The sequence below is a fragment of the Carassius auratus genome, chromosome 2, assembly GCF_003368295.1.
Source record: "Carassius auratus strain Wakin chromosome 2, ASM336829v1, whole genome shotgun sequence".
NCBI lineage: Eukaryota > Metazoa > Chordata > Actinopteri > Cypriniformes > Cyprinidae > Carassius > Carassius auratus.
The window spans coordinates 18374353-18400374 of NC_039244.1; the positions used below are offsets into that span (position 1 = coordinate 18374353).

The 26022-nt window shown below is 38.5% G+C and overlaps 2 protein-coding genes across 5 annotated transcripts in view; both read right to left on the reverse strand.

Moving 5' to 3' along the window:
• Positions 1-426: 426 nt before the first annotated feature.
• On the reverse strand, positions 427-3906 carry LOC113110871 (somatostatin receptor type 3-like). Of its 2 annotated transcripts, XM_026275139.1 has the most exons (3): positions 3773-3906; positions 3026-3460; positions 427-1885 (listed from the first exon to the last, which is right to left on the reverse strand). In XM_026275139.1, exons 2-3 carry the CDS (start codon positions 3430-3432, stop codon positions 1294-1296), a joined length of 999 nt encoding a protein of 332 aa, XP_026130924.1. In that variant the 5' UTR covers positions 3433-3460; positions 3773-3906; the 3' UTR covers positions 427-1293. The 2 variants fall into 2 exon arrangements, with proteins under 2 accessions (XP_026130924.1, XP_026130914.1); XM_026275129.1 differs by lacking the exon at positions 3773-3906 and having other exon boundaries at positions 3026-3554.
• A 3114-nt stretch (positions 3907-7020) lies between these two features.
• LOC113118816 (capping protein, Arp2/3 and myosin-I linker protein 3-like) overlaps positions 7021-26022 on the reverse strand; it is a 43470-nt gene continuing 24468 nt past the window's right edge. For 2 of the 3 annotated variants that reach the window (XM_026288233.1, XM_026288226.1), the window contains 25 exons: positions 24126-24230; positions 23282-23351; positions 21862-21943; positions 21631-21727; positions 19926-19980; positions 19418-19590; positions 18126-18194; positions 17513-17606; positions 16864-16962; positions 15634-15753; positions 15073-15186; positions 14814-14989; positions 13893-13980; positions 13689-13799; positions 13486-13552; positions 12275-12462; positions 10967-11046; positions 10673-10837; positions 9980-10178; positions 9055-9334; positions 8787-8890; positions 8518-8659; positions 8156-8230; positions 7954-8061; positions 7021-7684 (listed from right to left, as the gene is read on the reverse strand). In XM_026288233.1, coding sequence (XP_026144018.1) covers positions 7644-7684; positions 7954-8061; positions 8156-8230; positions 8518-8659; positions 8787-8890; positions 9055-9334; positions 9980-10178; positions 10673-10837; positions 10967-11046; positions 12275-12462; positions 13486-13552; positions 13689-13799; positions 13893-13980; positions 14814-14989; positions 15073-15186; positions 15634-15753; positions 16864-16962; positions 17513-17606; positions 18126-18194; positions 19418-19590; positions 19926-19980; positions 21631-21727; positions 21862-21943; positions 23282-23351; positions 24126-24230 — 2902 coding nt within the window. In that variant the 3' untranslated portion in view covers positions 7021-7643. The remainder of the gene's footprint in view (positions 7685-7953; positions 8062-8155; positions 8231-8517; positions 8660-8786; positions 8891-9054; positions 9335-9979; positions 10179-10672; positions 10838-10966; positions 11047-12274; positions 12463-13485; positions 13553-13688; positions 13800-13892; positions 13981-14813; positions 14990-15072; positions 15187-15633; positions 15754-16863; positions 16963-17512; positions 17607-18125; positions 18195-19417; positions 19591-19925; positions 19981-21630; positions 21728-21861; positions 21944-23281; positions 23352-24125; positions 24231-26022) is intronic. The other variant, XM_026288242.1, reaches the window with a different exon arrangement.

A 26022-nucleotide genomic window follows, 5' to 3' on the forward strand; every position in this document is an offset into this window, starting at 1 on the left:
TTTAAATATGGACATATTTCTTAGAAAAGTGCATCGATTCACTTAAGGCCTTTATTGACCCACCGGAGCCATGTGGAGCACTTTTTAGGATGGATGGATGCACTGTTTTGGGGCTTAAAAATCTTGACCACCATTCACTGCCATTATAAAGCTGTGAAGAGCCAGGACATTATATATATATATATATATATATATATATATATATATATATATATATATATATATATATATATATATATATATATATATATATATATATATAATGGTTTCAGTTTATCAAACTACCACGGTATTAGCATCTGTCTTCATCTCTGTACTTTTTTTTACTCTGTATACTGTATTCTTTTTTTCTTTTATGCCTTTTCTCAGTTCAGATCAGGCAAACAAGATGAGCTGATAAGGAGGGAGGAGTATGGGCAATGGAAAATCAAGGAGAAATGGTGGCAGATCAATTCAGATCCACATTTTATTATACTGGCGATATTATCACAGAATGAAAAAAATATAGTGAAATAGGGTGACTCATCCTCAGGTGACAGTTCTGAGAGCTGCCGAGTTCTCTCAGCCATGCCTCTTTCATTAATGGGAAATATTTATATACTTTTCCCATTTCTGAAATCACAGTGCATTGCATTTTACATAAGGCTGACAATAACTTTCAGAAAACTCTTTATAGCACATATCGATGATTCATTACACCAATGATCAGCAAGCGAGACTCAAATGCACTACATTAAGCCTTTATAGATGATCTATTTGACATACAGTATCAGCCCACACAAATCTAATCTATTACTCACCGCACAAGCGATCAGAAACAAGCGAATTCAAAATTAACACATATGTCGTCGAGAACACGCTAATGTGTGCGAGTGCGACCGAGTTGGTGATAAAAATCTGCCATGATACATTTTTAGTGTGAGCGAGAGATTTTAAGCGAGGCAAAGAGCAGCTGGCATGCTGGAACATTGTAAAATGTGATGCTGAGCCATAAATGCAGAGGTCCATGGTCTTATGTTTCTGTTCCTCTCTGTAGTGTTACTAAGCAACTCACAATCTCAGCCAGAATTGCTGAATGCTCTGGCAGAAAATACCTGTCATAGTGTGTGTGTGGCATATGTGTACTTTGTGCCTGCATGTGGGTGTGCTTTTCTGTGAAGCAGGTATGTGCTTTACCTTACCATGTGGATCTGAGTGTGCATTCTGATTGTGCATGCGTCGCTGCTAGTATCTGCTGAGGAACGTGTTGGGACCCAGGCTGTGAGTGGGGTTGAGTGGGAGCGTGTTTTGGCACTACTGTATGTGCTGTACGAGGGTAGCAGCTCTCCAGTGTTGGTGCATGATGGATAGCAGCCCTCTCAGTTGCTTCAGGGCTGGCTTAGATAGCAGAAAGTAGAGTGGCGGGTTCCAGCAAGGTGCCAGACAAATCAGAAGAATGGCAGACAGCGAGGTCACCTCCCACAGCAGGGACACCTCCGTACTTGACGCCGGCAGTGGGGCCGAGGAGCTGGAGGCGGGGCTTGTGGATGAGCTGACGGAATTAAGGGATGGGGATAAAACATTGACAAACTCCAGCACGTAATAAGGCAGCCAGCTGATGGCGAACACCAGCGTGGAGCCGATAAGAAGGGCCGTGGCTTTTTTATTGCGGTGGTCTGCGGCTAAAGTGCCTCGGCAGCGGTACAGGTGTGTGATGATGAGCCCACAATGCAGGGCAATGCAGAGTAGAGGAGCCACATAATACACCAGAAATGCTGGAACAAGGAAGCCCAGCCAGTAACCACGGCCCACCGACCACGTGCAGCCACTGTCAAACTGGATGTATGTGACTTTAGGTAGGGCCATAGCGATGGAAACCAGCCAGATAACAGCAACTGTGCCAGCTCTGTGGGCCAAACAGATAAACAGATACAGAAAATTAAATATTTACCATAGTACTTTGAGATAATGGTATGTTCCTGTGGCTCAGTGGTAGAGCATTGCATTAGCAGTGCAAAAGGTTGTGGGTTCAATTCCCAGGGAGCACACATACTGGTAAAACAAACAAAAAACAAATGTATGGCCTGAATGCACTGTAACTTGCTTTGGATAAAAGTGTCTGCTAAATGCATAAATGTAATGTGAATTAGTTCGAAAAACGTACTACCGTGGTATTTAAAATGTGTAAACACCATGGTATTCATGATAACTATGCAATTCTTGGATATGCACATATACATGAATTTCAGTTCCATTTCACAGTATCATAGTATTACCATCTGATAATACCACGGTTAAAGTTTTAATTTAAGCAGAATTAAAAAGGTATGCCATAGCGTTTAAATGGTATTCCAGTGCTATTTGTTATATTACCATGGTAAAATCATCATGATACATGTTCAAACTCATTGTAATACAAGTTTTTGTAAATGAGAGTAACATTTATTTTTTATTATTACATTTATACAGCTACAGCATTAGAAACGCAGCAGTGGCTGATTCAGTGAGTTCATTCAGTGAAGAATCCATCACACTGAATCAAATATAACTTCTGGTATCTGTTTGGACTGGCTAGTGCGAGTTATTTATTTGTGACTTATGCTGTTTTTAATCCACTAAAAGTATCAACTCATAAGCATCATGTTAGATCATAGAAACCATCAGCACCAATGGTCTTTATGATCTAGTTATGTCTATGATGCTTTTGGGAAATGCTACCCAGAGAGTGGTTACTGAATCACATCCAATTATCCAGTGATGGAATATTTTAAAGAAATAGGCGTATATATGAGAATATGAGAATCCAGAATCTGATCTGTAGGTGTTCAAGGTGCTTAGGTCAATACAATAATAATGTACCAGGCTAGTTATTCCCCAGGTATTTCAAAGAAACATTTTTTTATTCGTCTCCGTAGCATGATACTTCCCATAGTTTTTATCTAACGAGAAACATAAAATATATAAAAGATTTATCCATTTCTTTCACAAATATATATGTTTTTCCCATTTTTACAAAGGTCTTTCTATAGCTCCTTTAGATACTCACACTTGAGCAGGGGTGGCTGGGGGCCGTGTCGATGGAGCCACTATTCGATAACGCAGCACCGAGAGGGCAGCCAGGCTGAAGATGTCCACTCCAGCGGTGAGGGAGGTCATGAAGCTCAACAACACACAAACGCCTCCTCCCAGCTGCCAGTTCTGAGAGCTAGCGCTCAGAAGCACACAGGGCAGGGTGAGTAGAGCACACAGATCGGCAAAGCTCAGGTTCAAAAGGAGGACCGAGCTGGGCTTTGAACGACGCCGTGGGTTACGCATCAACACCAACCACATGAGCAGGTGACCTCCGACCCCTACCAGCAGGGAGAGGACGCTGACTAGAGGCAGCACCAGAGAAAAAGAGATGGTGGTGTTGGTGGAGACCGTGTTGAAGAGCAGGTTTACAATGGCAGGCATGACGGATTGTGTAGAAACCAGCCAATCTCTGGGATAGAAAAGAAAAAAATAGAAAGGTGGAGAAAAATAGAAATGACAATATGCAATCCATACGTAATACATGACCCACACACATAAACACAAATGAAAAAGAAATGTTACTAACTTATCACACACCTCAGTAAAAATAAATGAGGAAAATTTTTGTGATAATACACTTAGCGATCTAAATTTAATTGACCTTGTCAAAAAGTCAATACACAAGCTACAGTATGAAAGCAGATAGGAAAAGGGCTGACAAAGGCACAGGAGAAGAGAGAGGACACACAGCACTGAACACTGGAGAGAAAGAAAAAGTTACTTGATCAGGCATCAGTCTGGCAGTCTGTGGGCTCACTTCTGCTCATCTGCTCTGAGGCACAGCATCCCCTAATGCAGCCACCCCCTTGACACACACAGTCCAACCCTCCACACACGAACACATGAGAGAACAGAAGAAGGGGGACACACCTGTACCCACATCTGACTCACTTTATTCATCCTCATGCACACACACACCCCTGAAATTCTAATCTTCCTCATTAAGATATAACAGGATTCATGTGCTGTTAAGGAGACTTTCAGTGGAAAGAAACCAATTATGAGGCTGCGTTGAAAGGGCCGAGAGAGTGAAACAGGGAGCTAATTTACATCTATAAATACTTCATGATGCTCCTTGGCCTCCTCCTAACACCAAAACACCACACACACAAACACAAAAACTGAAGAATATGAACACTTTCTCCTACACACTCTGACAGACTAATAATTATGAAGTGAAACTGGAAAAATATGTGATAAGTCGGTAAAGTTTCATGATATGTTGGGAAAGTTTTTGTAAAAGCTGATCTTCCGGTGTGTCCTGGTTACTTGTGATTGCAGCCATCTGCTTGAGTTACTCACTATTTTCACTGTTCGGTTTGAACCACTTGAGTGTGTGTCAGAGTGTGTCAAAGTTATGAAAAATCATTTCCAACTATTTGATTTTCGTGTGTATATTGTGCATTTTCACAGCAGTACCTTGATTTGTTGGCATACTTAATACTCTGGAGTGACGGCTTTATTTAACATGTTTACTATACAGTTAACATGACATGATATATTTCTCTATGGTAATCTTAATGAAATCTGATACTAAGTATGTTTACATGTGCAGTTATAATCAAACTAGCTGGGTTTTCTTTTTTTATATACATATATACAACAAGGGTTTTAGTAGTAAAAATATGCATATTGAATATAAAAATTATGGTGCATCGTGTTCTTGCTTACCACCACAGTGTGTTGTGTTATGCTTTAATGAATGTGATTAACAGATAATACATTTGTATATTTGGTCCACACACAGTCCTTTGTTCCCTAATTGAATCACATCGTTCATGCAGCTGCCTTTAACATCACTTCATTTACAGCTTCCCCCACTGCTGGTGTGAGTACGTGTAGGTGCTTTTGTGTGTGTTAGAGAGGCCATTAATTAAATGATTTATGTATATTCTTACAATCCCCTGTGACTTGGAATGATTGTGTGAACGTGTGTGCGCTGCTAATGCATGTAAGACATATTTATGTAATTATTATTCTTGCTCTTACATTTTAAATATTAGACAGATTGCAGATTGATTGTATTACCCTGGCATTTTCATGCAACACCCAGTTAATAGAGCATCCCTCTTTAAGCAACTGATCTGGTCTTTTATTATAAATGTAGTATGTTGTCATTGCTTAGAACCAATCCATATAATAATGCATCAATACAATGGGCAATCTGAGACTTTTCATAAAAAAAAAAAAAAAAGATTATCAAGCTCCAGTGCCTGCCTGTTAGAAATAAAGCATAAATGAGATCTCCATCTCTCCTTGACAGCAAATTCAGAGTTCTGCTACTTAGTTCCTGCTACTTAGATGTTTTCAAAAGGAAAAGATCCTTGAAATCTCACGTGTTGCCTGTAGAGTTTAAGTGACCTCAACAATACCTCAAACTGTGCTTGGATTTCCTTGAATTTTCACAGTCTGCATTCAGAAGTCTGATATTTAAATATGAACTCAGACATTTCAATGAATGTCTGACAAGTTGTACATTATCCAGTTCGATAAACAGCTATTTACCGAATAGTATAATAAATGCACATGAATTAATCATCTCAGTTGAAATGATTTGCTAATGTGAGGACACACGGTAAAAAATAAAAAATAAATAAAGTAGATTAAAATTTGCCTAGGACAATGGTCAAATATACAGTTTAGATCTCATTATATAAAAACATTTGACCATAGAATGCAACAACTGACCAACAAGAATCAAGTATTCCAGAGAGAAGAAAATATTAATACTGAAATAGATAGTGATTTCTAACTTCAAAGAGGTAATTTAGTGAAATAAAGAGCCTCATGATGTGATAAGGCGAAATAAATAGACCATTCTTCTTTAGAGACAGTTTCTCGCAGACATTTAAGCAGCAGTCACAGGCGAAAAAATCTTAATCTCTGTTTGAGAATTACTCTTCCATTGCAAGGAGAAGCTTGCTTGCTTGCTTTGGGCTTCTACTGCCCTCCTGTGTCATTAAATGCAACAAGAAACCCGGTATGAGAAGTGGCATCTGGTTTCCATTTCTGTTTTACCTTCATTTGACTGAAAATACTGCTTTGAGATGCCAAACAGTATAATTATTAAGCTGCTAGTAATTGATCCACATACTGTTAATCATATTTTTTCTTAAATTACCTTTGCAATGACAGTCTATCCATAAAGATGATTTTAGTCAGATTCCCCGTTTCAAAAATATATTCCAAAACGCACCATGATATTACCTTGTGATGTACTATGCTAATACCATGTTATTTCTGAAGGATCATGCAACACTGGATGATAATTTTTGACGCTCTAGCGGTTAATAAACAGAACTGCTTGCGTCTTGCGGAAGAACATCGTAGCCGGAACTACTTCTCTCTGTTTATGTCTATGAAGAACCACAAAGGTACTGGGTTACTCCGCCGCGGTACACCCGAAGCAATCTAAAATAGTCCAAATGTAAACACATATTATAGGTGCACCCTAGTGATTCAGGACAAGCTAAAAACACGGTTTGGAAAATGGATTCATGGTGTACTCGCTTATTATATAAATTTTTCTACATTTTGAACACAAACAAAGTTACGGACCGCAGCTCTGATTGGTTGTTTCTTACCGGGAGCGATAGAGTTTCTGCAAATGGCAATAGGACCACTGGGAGGAGCCAGAGGAGCTTGATTTTTTCACAGATTATCTGTCTCATATTCTACTGTCAGGACATAATGACAGGTTTAACAAATATGTAAAAAATATTTTTTTTTTTACAAAAGTTACATACTGCAGCTTTAAAATACAAATTTAGTGTTTTTTTTAATGTTTTTGACGTTAACCTGTTAATACAATGTTTTTGTTTTTGGTAACATGATACTCTTGAAATCTTGTAGTGTTATGTAAACATGCAATTTGGTAAATATTCAATAATATAGTAGTAAAGCGTCATGGTATTATTATCTGTCTAGGAAAGGCTAGTCACCGAGTAAAAAAAGAACAACAGTAACTGTAATATTCAGCTTTTATTCAGTCAATCACATTTAGTAGAAAATAAAGCTCATTTAGGGCCAGCAAACTCTTAAACATTTCTCCAGTTGCATAAACAATGCCTGATTGAGACAACAGTAATACTGCTAATGATATTGATCGAGTAGACAGAAGATGATAAGAATAAGTAAGTCGCACACTACAAAACTTCACGTGGATAACGCCGGACATAAGAGGGAGGTACATCCACTGAACTGAACGAGAATTCAAGCAATGATTAGTGCAAATATTGGTTCTGTTTATATATTATACTTTACAAAATATCATTCTATGGTTTTAAAGATAAATACTGTAGCAAAAAGTTCCTTTATGTCAAAGATTGTCAGAAGACTCGGAGGGAGAGAGACGGAGAGAGAGAGTGAAATAAAGGAATCGTAGTTAAGTGCATAAGGTTGAGAATGATGGTTAAGTAAAAGCAGGAGGGGATGCAAAACTACTCACTTGAGTGAGCAAGAATATGCTAAAGAAAACTAGAGTCTTTATGAATTCATCAAGCTGCAGATTAATCTGATCATATCTCTCCCTCTCTCTCCTCTCAGCATCAAAAAGACCCTCAGTTTTCACAGAGCTTTGGCTCCAATGGGTGTCATGACGCTTCAGCATTGCTTGGCTCCGAACTCTGATGACCTGCAGAGATAAACAGAGGAATAGAGAGAGAGAGAAAAGAAAGTGAATGATGGCCTGCTTGCGTTACCTGTTTACTAATCTGGCTTTGACAAAGGTCAACTCTGAGCCATCTGTCTGTGGACACACAAACATGGACAGGTGCATGCTCGCACACATTCACATGTAATACTGGAAAGATTTCTAATTACTGGAGCACTTTCCAGTCAGGCTATAAATAAAACTGCTGGATGCTTCCAAGCAGCACATACACACACAAATCAGCACAGTACCAGGGAAATCCAAGGACTTATTTAGGTTCGGAGGGAGTCTAGGTTTTTTCACAGGGGGGTTACGATCTGAGGATCTTTCCAGATCACAGCGGGCATCCTGCTCCATTCCTAGGGGATGAATACAGGGGGCACACAGAGGGAGGGATGGGATCACACAAGTAAGGATGAGTTGATGAGTTCAAAATGGATTTGAAGTTTGTACCTGTGTCACACGAGTTTGCTTTCCTGTTTCGATATGGTTTCATGGGACCCACAGGGCTGCTTTTGAATTCATCACCTGAGCCAAAACAAACATCATATATTCTCTACCTCAGGGATTATTAAACTTGGAAGACACAAAAAAGTGAAAATCCAATGCTGTGAAAGGATTTTTCTTATTTTGTACACACACACACGTATATATATATATATATATATATATATATATATATATATATATATATATATATATACTTACAAAGTATATATGATTATTAAAATGCATTAGAAAATCTTCAAAAAGTTTATGAAGCATTAAATGCCACTGCCAGTATCGCATTATAACATAAGTGTTTTCTGAATTACCTTGAAGCAATGCAGAATCTACTGAAGCAGAATGAAACACAGGCTTAGCAGAGGAGGGCGGAGCAGCTGGTGGCTGATTCTCATTGGCCACGTCTTGTGGCGAGGAGCCAATGGGAGACGTGTGAGGTGAATAATAGCATGGCTGAAAAGAATTCTATAATCAGAAGCTATTTCAATGATAACATGTTTCTACAAGAATAAAGACACACTCCCACTCACAAGCATTGACATTTTAAGTCACAAATACAAAGACACCATGACCAAAACACCTTTTCAGGAATGGGTGGAGTCTGTCCTTCTGGTTTTTGGTCTTCTTCACATCTCCTGTCTTCTTTTTCCTCATCCTTCTCCCTCAGTTCTCCAGAATCTTCAGCTGATTTTTCGAAAGACAACATATAATGACTATGACTGTTCATACTGTTTATTTTTTTAAAAAAAAGTTATATAGTGTAAAATGCTTATTAGAACTAGTTGTCAGATATGAATGATTCACTAAAATGAATGGCATATGACAACTAATGACAGGATATGCAGTACCAGAGCTCTCCTCCAGATGGCGCTGCCGTGTCTTAGCCAAGCTCGGCTTGGTGCTCTGAGGTGGCGGCTCGGGTCTTTTTATGTTTTCCAGCAGCTGAGGATCTGTTATACTGTTTGTCTTTTTCTGGCTGTCTGACTGTGATTCCTGTCTTCCTGATTCTGACTGTCTGTCTATAGATGGTGTGTGCCTTTTAGCAACGATATCTGAATGCCGTTCCATCTCATGCTCTCCGTATCCAATCTCTTCTGTTGAGCCGAACACCTCACTGTAATCAGGTGACTGCAGGGAACAGAGACAGAGATTATGGTAAACGTTATTTTGCTCATTAAATTCCTATTTAATTTATTTTCGAATCGATCAAAGACAAGTGATGGTAAAATAGTATTACACACGTTTGAAAACAATTCCTTCCTATGTCTGTTCTCAACACTACCTGCACCATTCTGTGAATGAATAAATAAATATCACATAGTCTGTGTACCAGCATTGGCCTAAATTCAGTTTGCTTTGGCTTTGCTTCAACTTGTGATGTAGAATGTGAACTGACGTGGAAACTGAACATGGAATGTCGAATTGGAATTTGAATGGCAAGCAGAGGAATTTACTGAATTGTAATTAAAAGAAATTCAACAGATACACAAAAGTTTTCTGACTAGTCAGAAATAATACATCATTTTGCTGCTCATGTCTTTTTCTTGTTTTCTTTTTTTCTTTTATATATATATATATATATATATATATATATATATATATATATATATATAATTAAAATATTAAAACAACCACAGGCATGAAAAGATTATTATTAATTTATTTTAATTCTACAAATTAGAATTCTGGATCCTGTTTGCAATTTCAATTCAAATTCAACCGGTATTCAAGAATTGAACTGGATTTTAAATGATGTAATGTGCTGAACTTTACCTGTCTCTGTGAGAAGCAAGGGGGGCTAATTCCCAGCATTCCCGGCAGGGGTATACCCTGAAAGGGCCGTCCTGAGAGCAGAGGGCTCCTCTGAACACTCGGCCCTATCAGCCTCCCATTAGTGCCTTCAGTGCCTAGGTCTAACCTCCCACGATCCTTTGGGTGTTGAATCAAGGAGTACACATTCTCAGTGGCGATACTGAGGGAGCATCAGATAAAAGAAAAATAGAATTAAGAGTTTGATTTATGTTGTCCGATTTATTGATGTCATACAATTTATATAATTGTTTATTATATACAGTACAAACTACAATTCAAAAGTCTGGTGTCAATAATAAAAAAAATTTCTAATGAATACTTTTATTTAGCAAAGACACATTAAATTGATCTAAAGTGACAGTAAACACATTTATAATTTTGCATGACAATTTCTAATTCAAATAAATGCTATTCTTTTGAACTTTCTATTCATTAAAGAAAAAAATTATCATGGTTTTTACATGAATATTAAGCAACACAACTATTTTCAACATTGATAATAATAAGAAATGTTTCTTGTGCATGAAATCAGTAAATTAGAAACATTTCTGAAGGATCATGTGACACTGAAGACTGCAGTCAAAGTAAAATGTAATAACATTTTGGACAGTAGTGTACTATAAATAATTTTATATTACAATACGAATGACTCACTTGGTGCGGCATTCCTCCCCACAGGCCCCGTCCCTTCCTGTTGGGTCGGACTCCTGATATGATATGGTCGAGTTTCGGTTCTTTCTGAATCCAGAAAAAATTGACAACACACTGCGTCTTTTCTTCCTCCTCAGAGCCTGAGCGTGATGGTGGGATGACAGCTGACTGCAGGACAGAATGTCAGGGTGTCAGAGATAAGATAACGTCCACATTTTTAGCATGCCCATCTGCCTTCAACCTTTAAAAAGTGAGCAAATGTGACACCCTCATTGTTAGAGTTCATTACGGAAGCACCTGTCTGGTAAAACTCTCTTGGTGTAGAAGTCAGGCAGTCCATCTTCCAATACAGATACTCCACCATTCTCCGAGCAGTGCTACAGGACGACAAGAGAAATAGTGATGATTATGATGATGTGTGCTACTGAGAACTGGGGATGGAGTAGAACATCTCTCTAAATTTTTGTTAGTGGATGATGCTGTCATGGTACTGTATCTTACCATCTGTGATTTGTTCATGCAATAATTTGATCTAGAGACATTACAAAGACACAGCTTGCAGGCAGACTGATCAGAAGTGATTGAAAAGGGGCCAGTCTTTAATGTTTGATGCTTTAATTCTGGAGACCCTGCAGAAAACATCTGTGCCTTGTGTTCAGACAGATTCCTGAGAACAATCACGCTAACAAGAGAACGTGATTAAAATCACCCCCCTTCTTCTCTTGTTAACATCTTGAATAGCTGTCGATTATTTTTTTTTAAAAGAATACCTCATGTAGGATCCATAAATCAGTGCAATTTTGACTTCATTTACAACAAATTGTGTTTGATTGCAGAATTCCCAAAGAAATATCACACTACCATCAATCCCGAAGCAAATCAGAGATGTTGCTGTTACCAGGGAAACGAGAATCATGGGAAAACACAGTGACTGCCCACTCTCACAAAAATCCTAACTGGTCTCAATCAACTTATATATTTGCGTATTTTTGTATACACTGCATACATTGGAATATTTTGTTTTGAACTTCCAATATATGGTAGTGTGTACTTGCAGTTATATAGTTAGAATCATAAAATAGTGCTGCATGCGATACATTACTGAGTGATTCTAGGAAGAGGATGAAGAGAAATAGATTCAGCTACTTTTTAAAAAAGAAAACATGATTAAAAGTTTGTGAGTGTGTGTGCATTTTCTCTCTTTAAGAATCCAAAACTGCTTCGTTTGCTAGTCAAATGAATAATAGAAGCTACAAGGAGACTGCAGGGGATACAAGCGATTCAACGACAACATGATATGCCTCTGCAAATTTAAACATGACTATTTCTGCAGCAGATTTAATTACAGGTAAAATAAGAGAATTCAGTTTGATGGGATACACCAAGGCTCCAGTATAAGACTTATTGCAAAGTGAATCTATTAACCTGAATTGAAGACAATAAATATTTACTGACGATAAATATATGAAGAATATGTGACTAATATAAGACTTGAGGCAAAGCCTGAAACAGCCGAAGTCATTTTGTGACCTTGTTTTTTTATTTTAAAATGCTATATAAAGGTTGTATTGGTGTGGCAGTACTGGAAATGGTGCTGGTTCTCACTGTCTCAAAAGGAGCGTGAGGAGTCCTGTGCCTTCGTGGTGGGCGTGGTCTGCCATGGGTCACATGACGCAGAGGTGAGCCTTGTGTTGGCAGGGTGGACAGACCTTCCCATGATGCTGAGCGTGAAAGGGGAGCAGATGTCTGAGGAGTGGACACTAAAGGTGAAGAGTTGGGGTCGTCTCCTAGACCTGAAGGAGAGTGAATCACATCAAATTATTTACATGATATTCTGCTTGACAAATAGTCATATGCACTACATCTGAGAAATTATTAGCAAAAGACATTAATGTGGCAGATAAAAGCACAGAATAGACAAAAATAAAGTCAATATAGTGTTTGATTTATTTATTAGTGCTATTTATAAAGGAGATGTTCACTCAAAAAAAAAAAAAAAAAGTTAAAAATGTATACATCCTCAGGCCATCCAAAATGAGAATGGATTAAAAAAATTTAATTACATCTTTTTCTCACCAAATATCCTCTGCAGTGAATGGGTGCCATCAGAATGAGAGGCCAAACAGGTGATAAAAACATCATAGTACTCCACAAATAAAGTTAGTAACTAATTTATAATCCACATTTGTTATAAACAAATCCATCATTAAGATGCTTTTTAACTTCAAACCATTGTTTCCGGCTATCCATAATATTCCTTTCTCCAGTGAAAAGGTCGTCTCATCTGAATCAGAGGAGAAATATGCACAGATCAAGCACCATTCACAAGCAAAAGCAGAGATGGGCTTTTTCACTGGAAGAAGCGTTATTATGGATTATGGACGCATATTTTGATCAGGAGTGACAGTTTCAAGTTAAAATGATAAAAGTGTTTTAATCAGCTGTTTGAACTCTCATTCTGACGGCACTCATTAATGCAGAGGATCCATCGGGGAGCGAGTGATGTAATGCTAAATAAAATAAAAATAAAAAAATTCTAAAGAAACAATCTCATCTACAATTTACATTTTTGAGTGAACTATTCAGTTAATTGTTAAAATTGTCATGGAGCACAATTAAGTGTATGCAATTTTTAAACACATTTGTATTTTTACTATTAATTTTTAAATTAAACACTAAATTAACACGCTAAAATGGCATACTTAATACATGTTAAATAAGTTTTAGAAATGAAAACGAAAGCACTTGAATGAGTGTTAAAATAAAAAATGAATGATAGTCCTGGTTTCATCCCACATAACGTGCATGCGACTCACTGAGTCTGTTGGACACGGGACGAATGCGTCGTGTCCTGGAGCTGCGTTTTTTAATGGCAATTGTGTCCTGTGTGCAGAACAATAGAAGTGACTGAGAACTGAGCAGATGACAAAACAGCTGAGTTACAAGAGATGACAGATACTGTGAATACCACCAAACACACAAATGAGTCAGTTGTGAGTGATTCACGTAACACACTCACTATGCTGATGCCAAAGTCATCCTCCACAACATCTAGTAAGTCAGCATGTCTGTGTGTGCGCCTGGCTGTTCCCCCATCTTCCACCCGTCTCATCTGTGAAACCTGCCGGAGCTGTGATGACGAACAGATGCGTGAGGAAGAGCGATGCTTGTGCACGGGTTCAGAACGAACAGACGAATGGAGAGAGAAATTCGTTTGTAGTACCAGGGTTTTGTGAGTGGCATAAAGCTCCTGTAGGATCTGGTCCACAATGGAGTTAGTGAGATATGAGACCACAGACAGCTTGACCTCCCTAAGAGTGAAAGAGTGAAAAAAAAAAAAAAACACAGAGAGCATGTTAAAACCATGCCGGGAGTTCCAAGTGTCAATACAGTGGAGAAGTAGGTTTGTCTATCCATTAAGGCTCTGGTGCATCACACAGATCATTAGTTAGGACAAAAATTTAGATTCACCCATGATACAAGGTGAATCAATATCAAGAAAGAATCTAAATCAAGGGGACTTCGAAGGATTTAAACTAAATTGAACTTAAAAATAAAATAAATAATATCGATTTATTCAACTAACCCTAACCTAATAATAATGTAATGTTTAAAATGGACTATCGAAAGTAAAGTGAACCAAAAAGGGAAAATAAAAAAAAAAATTATTTTGAACCAAGAGAAAACATTACCGTCTACAGCCGCCAGAGGGCGCTCTGTGTCTTCAGTGTAGACTACAGGAGCACTGAGCAGCATAGAGCGCCCTCTGGCGGCTGGAAACGGTAATGTTTTCTCTTGGTTCATTTCTCTCGGGTTCATGTCAAATTAATTTTGATAAATAAGTCGCACCTGACTATAAGTTGCAGGACCAGCCAAACTATGAAAAAAGTGCGACTTATAGTCCGGAAAATACGGTACATACTTTATCCAGTTTACACCAATATACCAAAAAGGCAAGCTCCTCCACAGATTACACTAAGCACGCAAAACTGTTTTGGAGATTTCTGTCTTTACTCATTCAAGTCGACAGCTGTTTCGAAAGCTGCTGCCTGGGGCATCATAAAGATGACCGCCGACTGAACTGACTTATCTCAAAAGTATTCATTTCAGAAACATCAACAACTCAACACCCTCCTTTTCTTACTCCAGAGCTCTGTTGATGTCCTGAGCTGCTCTCTCCATCAGAGCAGTGCGGATGGACGAACGAGGGATGGACACTCGCTCGGAGATGGAGGAGAGGGGAGGAGAAAGACACTCCGCCGCGGCACAAGAAAGCGGACACAGCTCCCGGCACAGAGACACCATGGAGTCCACAATGACCTGCACAAAGCAACCACCAGTCATCCATCATTCCTTTCAAGTCCATCAGAACAAGAAAGCAGATACAGATCAGGCTGAAGCACCTGTAGCTCTTTATCAGCTGCTTTGGCGAGTTCTCCAGCTAGAGAGTCCAGCCTCTGTCTCACCGGACCGTCCACTGACAGCACGTGGGCCAGCTCACACAGCGAGGGGTACAGCTAGAGGACAATGCAGACATAATTCACACGCCAGTCATGATCTCTCACTGACCACTATTAGGATTCTGTTACATAAAACACATGCAGGTGATTTGTCTTTAACCTTTAATGTTCGCTCATAAAAACGTTAGTAGTGGAGCTTGAAAGTTTCTTAAATGAATAAACAGAAAACACTCGAAATCAATAACCGAGTCACTCGAATATCACAGCACATAAATAAAACCTGATTGAATATTCCATGTAGCCATCTGCACTGTATATTAAAAAGCATATGTTAAGCAAAATAAATGTCTTTCCTTTTTAATCAATTTAATGCACCCTTGCTGAATAAAAATTCTATTTGTGTTTCCGTAGGTTTGATGACTTCTGCTGTGTGGAGAACAGTCACAATAAAAAATAAATAAAAGAGGTTGTGCGTTTGACAGGGAAATAGACAAACACACTCACAGCTCGAGAGTTCCTGGCCTCCTTGAGGACCTGCCTGGCAGCCTGTAGCTCTTCTCCTTCACTGGTTCCTCTCAACACACACACCTGCTGCTGCACGCGCACACACAGACGCTCCATCACCTGGGACAGCAGTGGGACAGAAAGAAAGAGACAGAGAGAAAGAAGGTGGCAGACAGAGAAAGCAAGCAAGCGAGAGCAACAAAGAGGGAAGAGAGAGTGAGATCTCTGTGTGAGTTTGATTCAACAATACACTGTAAGATCAGCCAGAGTTTACATTAGCATGAGAATGAGAAGCTCTCTCACAAACACAACGCATGCATGCCATTTTTTTTAAGGTGGAAACTTGCTCTTATACCAGTTTGTGTAGAGAGCAATACAAGCAATCTATTCACAGGTTAACCATCCAAAGAATGTAAACACGAACACTCTGTGTTCTAACTGCAATTTAGATGCATGGGAATGCTAAATGATAGAATTCTTCTCTTCAGGTACACTTCTCTGTAATATTTTTTAAATGTGTTCTGAAAGAAATCACTCACAAGTTCATAATTTTTTTTTCTATTTTCATTTTCAACAGTTATTATTCCAGTCTTCAGTGTCACATGATCCTCATAAGTGTCACATAAGAAAAAAAATCTTATTATTATCAGTGTTGAAAATTTGTGTCATTTGTGCTGCTTAATATTTTGTGGAAACTGTGATACATTCTTTCAGGACTTTTTTATGAATAGAAAAAAATTTTTTTAATTGTAATATAAATACATTTTGTCCGTGCCAAATAAAAGTATTAAGTGATTTAAAAAAAATCTTACTTTCCCCAAATTTTTAAATGTTAACACATATTAAACCTAACAATTGTAGATAGGGTAAGTGTTCAGGAACACTTTTTAGATAATTTCAAACCTCTTAGAGGCACTGAAACTACAACTTTAAAGTGATATAGAGAATTTAAATGGCATAATTATGTAATTCTGCTTCCACAAAAACCCCCAGAGTGCCATTTGACCTGGGAATATGTCTCTGACACTTCATGGTGTTAGTTGAATCCATTTAAAACCACATTTTACAGGAAATGCATAGAAATACGATTTAGCCACCAATTAAGCTCAATTAATCCGAACTGGCAGAGCTGAAATAGAACCCCTCACCAACATTATCACATACTAGAAGTGTGAGTCAATGAGTTGGATTTGCATTAGAAGTAGAATATGAATATGAAGTGGTCTTTACCTGTTCTGCGGTGCTAGTGACCAGGCCCTGATGCAACCGAAGCGCCTGTTTCTGAGAGAAACGCTGAGTCTGGTTATTCCTTAACAAAGCTCGCTGGATCTGAGAGAAAAACAGAGACAGAGCGAGAGAGAGAGAATATTCATTAATGACAAAGAAAGGAACACTGATGCTCAGATAAGCTATGCAGTCATGTGGAAATTATTGTAATTATGTTGCGACTTAATGAGAGATACATTTATTATCTGCTGTGTCCCTCTCTCAGTGATGACCTTGTAAAATGTTCACATCTCTAGACTCATTAAACATGTGCATAAACATTTCACTGCCTTGGGACTGTTAATCTCAAAACAGCCGGACACACAGATTTATGGATATTTAAAGGGGTCATATTATGGAAAAACAGATTAAGCTTGTCCTTATGAAATAAATAGGTCCCCTATAGGATGTAACCAAGTATTCATGATTGTGGGGACTAAGCTCACTCAAAACTAATATTGATCGGCTTAATATTTAAGGGTGGGGGGATGTAATTATGAAAAAATTTGACTGATACATTTTGTGACTGACCAATCAGAATAAAGCATTCCAGAGAGGATAGATAAGATAGGAAGAAGATAGGAAAGCTCTCTCTCTCTCTCTTCATTCTTACCTTGGTTAGTGCCTGTTCTGTCCTTTCGGGGGCGCTACGGTATGCTTGTGTAACATCACTGAGCGGGACAGGCATGAACTGCAGAGTGAAGTTACTGAGGAGAGAGCAGAAGGCTATTGAGAAGCAGGATAAAAGTTTCCCCCAAACATTGCAACACAAAAGAGAGGAACAAGCTCCAGGAAGCTGGGAACTGTTACACACCATCTATTTGTGTCACAGAAACAAGTTGTTTTTCTTGTTTTCATTCTATTTAACTTTTAACAGAGTAGTTTCTTTCAACTCTTTTCAAAGCAGTCTGCACTGAGAACAACTTTCTCGCAATGACTACAGTTCACTGAATGCAAGTTCAAGTCTGCTAAAAAAGTTTATACATTAAATAATGTTTGTGTAGATCTCTGAGGATGAGAGGAACAATGCTCTAATTGTGCATCACAGGCAGGCTAGAGAGGTGATGAAAGACTGTGCAATCACAGACAGCTTCATGTAGGCATGGACTGAACTTCTTCTTTTTTTCCCAGTAACAGTATGAGTGAGTCACTGCTCACATGGGTGAGTGTGCATTGAGCAGTACGCATGATATGAATGTGAGAGTGTGTGTGTGTGTGTGTCATACTGTTCTAGGGCTCGAGCCACATCTTGGAAACCCGTAGCACTTGTGTTATTCCGATCCCACGTCACACTCCTACAAGAAATAAACAAACCATGACAATCTTATTTTTCTATTTTTTATTAATTTTTAAACAGTGGTATTATTATTAATTGTGTATTTTTTCTATTTTTTTATGCAATGCACTAATGCTTAATCCCCCTTTTTTGGAATGTGTGAAACAAACAGTCGAACCATTTCATATTATTTGATAGAATAGTAGGTTATAAAAACTTAAAAAGACAGTGTTATAAAATCTTAAATGCCAAGGGACATGTTTAACATCATATTTTTTAATTTTTAAAAGTGCACAGGATATAGAACGTTGTAAATTACGTCTGAATTTAGCAGAAATTTGCTAAGCTTTCTATGGACAAGGATATCATTGGAAGATCTAGGGCCAAATTTAGCCAGCACAAACACTCGATTTACTAAAGACATGCAGTGAAAATTTTGCATTGAAAAGGCATGGACACAGTTAATTTTGCAACTGTCCTTGCTTCAAATGCATTAGTAGGAGCTTCCCTTTTAGGCACGTTCTTTGGGAGGAGAGTATTTAAATGAATAATGCAAGATGATTTACTAAGGTTTGTGTTGGCAATTTACTTATTTATGCGCCTTTATTAAACGGCCCTCGTTTGTGACCCTACACTAATTTGCATTGCTCTTGGTGTACTGCGTTGATCATAATGGATATAATCTGGCTCTTTAATTTGCACGTTGTAATTTTAGCACCCGCAGCCTCTTCCACTCCCATCGGTGCTTTTATTGTTTTGCAGTCTTGTGCTAATTCACCATTTAGCAAATCTGGCCCTAGTCCTTGACTTATAAAGCTAATAGGTGTCTTCTACAGGTACCGTATTTTCCAGACTATAAGTCCCACTTTTTTTCATAGTTTGGCTGGTCCTGCAAATTATAGTCAGGTGTGACTTATTTATCTAAATTAATTTGACATTAACCAAGAGAAATGAACCAAGAGAAAACATTACCGTCTACAGCCGCCAGAGGGCGCTCTATGTTGCTCACTGCTCCTGTAGTCTACACTGAAAACATAGAGCGCCCTCTCGCGGCTGTAGACGGTAATGTTTTCTCTTGGTTCTTGGTTCTAAATAAATGCGACTTATACTCAGGTGCGACTTATAGTCTGAAAAATACGGTACTATAATGTACATGGGATTCTGTATTGACCAATCAGCATCTTGAACAATCTTGTTTATAATTCATATTACAGTAAACCTGTTCTCCCTATGACAGAATACCTAAGTGTGGTGTTGATCTGCAGAGCTTTACTAAGCATCCTTGCTCCTGTGTCATCGAGTCCATTCCCACTCAAATCCACCTTCTTCAGGCAGGCGTTGCTGCCGAGGGCATTCACAAGCACCGTGCCCCTCGAACGCAGCCTGGAGTCAGCCAGAGACAAGCTCTGCAGGGTCTGTCAGGATAGAGGAGTGGCGAGAGAGAGAGTGAGAGAGAGAGATGTGTGTGTGTGAGTTTGCAATGTCTGTGATCTGTAAAAACAGTGCTTAATAATTCATCAAGCAAGGCAATATCTGCTGTGAGAGGACTATGTGCCCTGAAGGAGAGAGATTAGAAAGAAAGGAGAGAGAGTGAAGGAAGGACAGACAGATGAATCACTGAAATACACTCTGATTTTGTACTCTCTCTGTGTGTGTGTGTGTGTGAATTCAGAACGTGTGTAAAGTGCGTACAGGAAACAAAGTGTTATGTCCATGTGTATGTGTGTTTATGCGCTTGAGAAACACTCACACACTCTTCCTCCTGCACAAGATGCACTAGTTTCTGCAGAACCTCATCCAGAACCCTGCAAGCACAGGAAATAACAGGACTTTCACACACTCAGACACACACCTACTGCATAAACGCCATCAACTCCAAGATTAATGAGACTTCACACACCTCTCCCCAGTCCCTTCTCTGCCTCCCTGAGAGCCTCCTACATTCAGTTTGTGATTGCAGACGGTTTCACAGATTTTTCCAACCTGCTTACCTCAACTGCCTGTCTCAGAGTGGATATCTGTTAATCTGTGTACTCTACAGAAGCTCTATCTACTCTATGCTGTTGGTTATCACAGAACATTATTTCTAATAATATTAATAAAAACTGATCAAATTAAAAATGATTTGAGGTGTAGAAACATGACCCAACAGCCATAATGTACTGATTTCATAATGTAGTGTTTATTTGAGTGGTAGAGCATTGCTTTAGCAGCGCAAAAGGTTGTGGGTTCAATTCCCAGGAAACAGATATAGTGATAAAAAAATACAAAATAAATTGTATAGCCTGAATGCACTGTAAGTGTCTGCCAAATGGATAAATGTAAATGTTTACATGAATTAAATTCCATCCACAGGAATGACATCATTAGCATATAATCATAATAGAGCAAAACAGTGACAGCACTTTTTCAGCTGTTTTAATTCTGGAAATATTTTTATAGAAAATTTGTTTTCAATAAAGACCTATGAATCAAACAAACCAGCCTCAAGACAATTCCAACATTTCAAACTTTGTTTTGAAGCAAAGAAATTATTTTGAAAATCAAAAAATGTCAGTCAACTTAAAAAAAAATAACAATTCCACAGATAACACCATGAATCACTGCAAAATGTTTTACAGTCATTTGTTAGTATAAAATAAATTAATTTGGCATATTTTGACTGAAATTATATTAAATTCTTAGTATTAATGTTTTCATTGTAAATTATCAATATTGCTTCTTAAAAGTTTTATGGAAAAGGTAAAAAATAGTTTGTAATTTATTTACTGTCACTTTTGATTAATTTAATGCATCTTTGCTATTTCTTAAACTGACCATTGAACTTTTGAATAGTAGTGTAAATACATATTAATGTGTGTAAATAAATATTAATATATGTGTGTGTGTGTGTGTGCGTGCGTGCGTGCGTGCGTGCGTGCGTGCGTGCGTGCGTGCGTGCGTGTGTGTGTGTGTGTGTGTGTGTGTGTGTGTGTGTGTGTGTGTGTGTGTGTGCGTGTGTGTGTGTGTGTGTGCGTGGGCCTTCAAAGTGTCATATTGTTAAAAATCTATTTCCACCATCCTAGAAAGCTTGTCCCTTTTCAAATTGACAATTTAGACCATTTAGACAGCTCAAATAATACTTTTACTGTAAAAGTCATGTAAGTGCTTTGACTAAGAGTTTCACATTACCCGTTTGCCTGCCAGGCTTCCATTGTAAGTGCACAACCGTAAACACATTTCTAGTTTTTTTGGTAATTCACGGCATGCCACAGATGCTGCCGACAGAGAATAAAGATGTATCGAACCTTTAAGCAAGGCACTTATCTTCAAACTGCTTCAGGCAGCCTGGCCCCGCAGTCTAAATGCTTGTTTGTAAGTCACTTTGGATACACGCTTCTGCCAAACAAATAAATGTATACATATATCACTGTCTGCTCTGTGATGTTTGTCTCTCTCAGTCTGGGAACAAGTACCTGCCCTTGATATTAAAGTTCTTGCCCAGCAGCAGGTGTTTGAGGGACGGGTGTCTGGAGAAGGCAGGAATGACACAGAAGAGATCAGCATCCAGCCCTGAAATGAACACAGAAAGGTACAGGCAGAGTCAATAGCGACTGAAGCAAAAGCAACTGAGGGGAAAGAGACTTGCTGAAGGTCGATGGGAGCAGACAAAAGCTTCCTTTCATTTATTCAGTCAGATGTCTCACCGTTGTCTGAGATGTCCAGTGTGCTGATGCAGGAGACTCTGGGGAACAGGTCCTGTATTATCCCTGCTCCAGCAGACCTGAGCTGAGAGGCAGACGAATGGAGAGAATGAAAAAGAGATAGGGAAAGACGGGCACGGGGTAGATAGAGAGAGTGAACACTCAAAGCCTCTAACATGTTTAATTTATACTAGCATGCACTCGTATTCTTCCAATAGCTCCCCTGAATGAGCATGGTGGTAGAAGCACCAAGGTTATAGGTTCGATTCAGAGGGAATTGACAAAACAAACCTTAGTACATGGTTGTTTCTGCCAAATAAATACATTTTATGCATTTTCATATTTAAACTATGGATGCTTGTTTCAGCCAAGGGATAGAAAAACCTAAAAAAAAAAGATAATTGCAACTTTTTACAGTATCTACAATTACACAGTTTTGACTTTTATCTCACAATTCTGACTTTTTCCCCTCGCAAATCAGAATTGTGAGATATAGACCCAGAATTGCGAGGTGTTAACTTACAATACTTTCCATACTCTCCATTTATTATAGTATTTACTTTTTTGCTTTGCACATTTATCACTTTTTACAGTGCATACTGGACAAAGCTGCACTTTTGGACTAGGATTTAGGGTTTATTATTCCTTACTTATACTAAATAATAGTGCAGCCAGAACTTTATAACAGTTATATCAAGAAAACTATATCACTGGAAATGTTACAAAAAAGCTCCTAAACAGTTACATCGTTAATTTGAAGGAAAAAACTATGTGGGGCAAGTTGTCATCATTTACATTTTATGCATTTTGCAGCTGCTTTTATCCAAAGCTACTTGCACTGCATTGAAGATCTTTTTTTATTATTATTAAAATGTTTATTAGGCTAAATAAAAAACACTTTATGAAACAGCAAACGTAAAAAATAACACCCCCAAAAAGTATACCATTATAAATTATAATTAATAAATAATATAAAATATAAATCCCTGATATGAAGCCAATATACTAAATATACTGATATAGAGACTAAGCATTTATGGAAAAAACCTAGTTGCTAAGATACTGTACTGCACAGTGTGACAACTAGCCCCGGTCTTCTCTATACAAAGCTCTACACTTAATTATTTTCAAATCCACAGTCCAGAGATTGGAAAGCAGCTGTTAAAATAGTTAATGATATGATTCCACCGAGAACGAATAAAATGATTTTGTGAGGTCAAAATAAAGCAATGGAGACCCCACAGAGATAAACACACATTGCACTCTCAAAAGGAAACCTTGAAAGGTTTTCTGTCTGGCTAAATCTGTAGCCAAGTTATCTGTACACACAGAAGAGTGACCACAGACTGGAGGATTGAGGCTGGAGCCAACAGAGAGAAAGAGCTCAAGCCAGATTTAGGTGCACAATGGGGGGATGGAGTACCTCGCAGCCGCTGATGTCCAGGTGTAGGTCAGTGATGTGAGGATTGGATGAAAGCCCAAGGAACAGAGCCCTGTGGAAGTGACAGTGAACAAACACAGGGACGTCGTCATTACTGACAGCATTACATGCCTCATTGAAGAGACTAAGCATTCTATTATGTGCTTCCATGGTTGATCTCTATACTAAATCAAATCAGAAAAGGTCTATATGGACATCGTCAAAGCTCTGCGCAGGTCTTAAAGGATTAAGAGGAAAAGAGCTTAGAGATTAGCTCGACTCCTCTGGTGTGGGCCGGTGCTGTTGACAGAAGAGAGCTAAAATCAGGTGTTTAGCTGGGTGTGACGGCCTCAAATGATAATAATAAAAATGGCCTGTTTAACTAAGCATGTTTTCCAAAATTGATTACTAAAATATGACCCTTTTGGGGGGAATGCGGTTGATTCTGTTCAACAAACCCTTCAAATCTTAAAAACATTAAAAAAAAAAAACTTGTGTTTTTGCACATACAGCACCTGAATTGTAGAGATAATGAATTGATTCAAGTTCAGTAGAGAACAGTGTGTTTTACCAAATCCTGGCTTAACATGACCTGGGTTATCATGCCATCTAGCTGAAAACAGCTTAAACCAGTCTAATGTGGTTAGCTTGACTCCTAGAATGTGAAAAGCTGGTTTGTTGGCTTTAGAGAGGTTTTGATCACTTGTGAATTGATCAGATTAAGAGACCACGTGGCTAACCAGCTAAACACAAACTAGGTCATGGTGTGAGACCAACAAAGCCAGATTAAACTAGCCAAGCCAGGGTTAAGTGCAGCACAAAAAGCCAAAACGGCGACTGGGCTCACCTCAGCACGTCGGGAGGCATCTTCATAGACGCCAGACTGATGTGAGTGAGGCTGAATGCTGAACTGAAGAACTGACGGAAGGAGGGAAGTGTCTCTCTCACTTTCCTAAAAGCGTGACAGACAAGAAGGGGAGACTTTTATCCATAACATTTCATACCACTCTTCACAAAGCCCTGAGCAATATGCCAGAACAAGGGCTCAAAAGGATACCCTCTGGCTTATTAGGAAATAACTAGTTTGTATCTCTATTACGTGTTAAACATTTTAAAAATGGTCCACAAGTTGTCACAGGACCAATTATTCGAGTGGGACAGAATTAGATGGGTAAAATGATAAAAAGAGAGAGAGAGAGACAGTGAGTGAGAAATACTAGGAGGCTAATAACATGACAGTTCACGATAACATTTTTGCATTTGACAGTGACATTATCATTTAAGAGAGAGAGAGAGAGGGAAGAATGTGTGATGTAAATGTGTTAACAAGAGCAGAGAGTGTTAAGGGAACATTCCTCATTTAATATTCATGAGCTCTCTGTCTTATCAGCTCAAACAGAATTACAATGCTGTCTTCACATGGCACTGGCGTAACCAGATTTTCTCACACACACATGCCCACACACCTCACACGGAGGTGCCCATGTGTTCGGTGGTTCTGTGTTTGGGTGTGCATGTTTCTGAGCACTTACGCTCACAAATGTGGGAGTTTAGGTGGGAGTTTTTGGAAAGGATTAAATTAGCGCTAGGAAAAAGAGGGCATGCTAACATACTACTCTATAATATTCCTGCAGTACATACTATGTATACTGAGCACAATCACGCCGGTGCGACTGCATTTCTCAGTTGGTGATTTAAAGGGTTTTCATGATTTGGGCGCACTCTGTGCATGCTGATGAATAGTTTTTCCATTATAATAGTTTTCCATTAGAATCAGTTTAAGAAAATTAAAAGAAAGTCTCCATAGAGTAACGTGAGGTAAACGGCATAAAACAACAGGCTTTTCTAAATTAAAACAAAAAGAAAATTGGCTGTCGTGACCTTGCTTGCATACTTTAAAAAAAAAAAAAAACTAAATGTTCACCTTATTTGGTTTAAAAAGCCTAAAGTAAAAGAAGTCATTGGAAAACCAAATCCAAAGGCACCATTTCCTAAATAATAATAATGATAAAATTATCTTCTTGACTCAACATTTATCCCTCTGCAAATTCAAACCAAATTAAGAACAAACACATTTGCAGGAGGTGCAAAGCATGAGGAAACCTTCCAATCTGAACAATAAGTTCAGCTAAAATTAGCCTCATTTTTCAGAGAGTTCCTCATAATGCTGTTAACGTGCCAAGAGGGGAGATGGAATTGCTGTTCGGGTTCAGAGGGAGTCAGACAGGAAGATGGATCATTGCATTTCTGTATTTCTCCTCAGCCTACAGCTTCTTCTCGCATGTAGGCACATGCATGTTAACTTGCAATATCATATACTTCTGTTGTAAAGCTACTAGATTATTGTTAGAATAAAAAACACTGTTTACTTAATTTATAAGCTGTTTCTCCAAAGATTCAGCTCTCTTTTGGAAACAATCTTGCCACACAAACATGTTTTCTTCTGATTCTGTTATTGTGGCTGTATTACCAGCTGTGTAACCTTGCAGGTCCATCAGCTCTGTCTGATCACTCATGTCCCAGTTTAACTCATGTTGTATCTCTGCAGGCACTCTTCCCTGCTGGGAAACCCATTTAAAACCAGCCTCTGATGGTAGCTGAATCCAGCTGGTACAAGCTGATCTTTTATGGTTACTAACAAGTCCAAGATGATGGCTGATCAGAAAAAGTATGAGTAGACCTGATTTGTTTTGTTGATTTGATTTGTTAGAAAGTCTAAGCTGGTTAGAGTTGTGATGACGTGC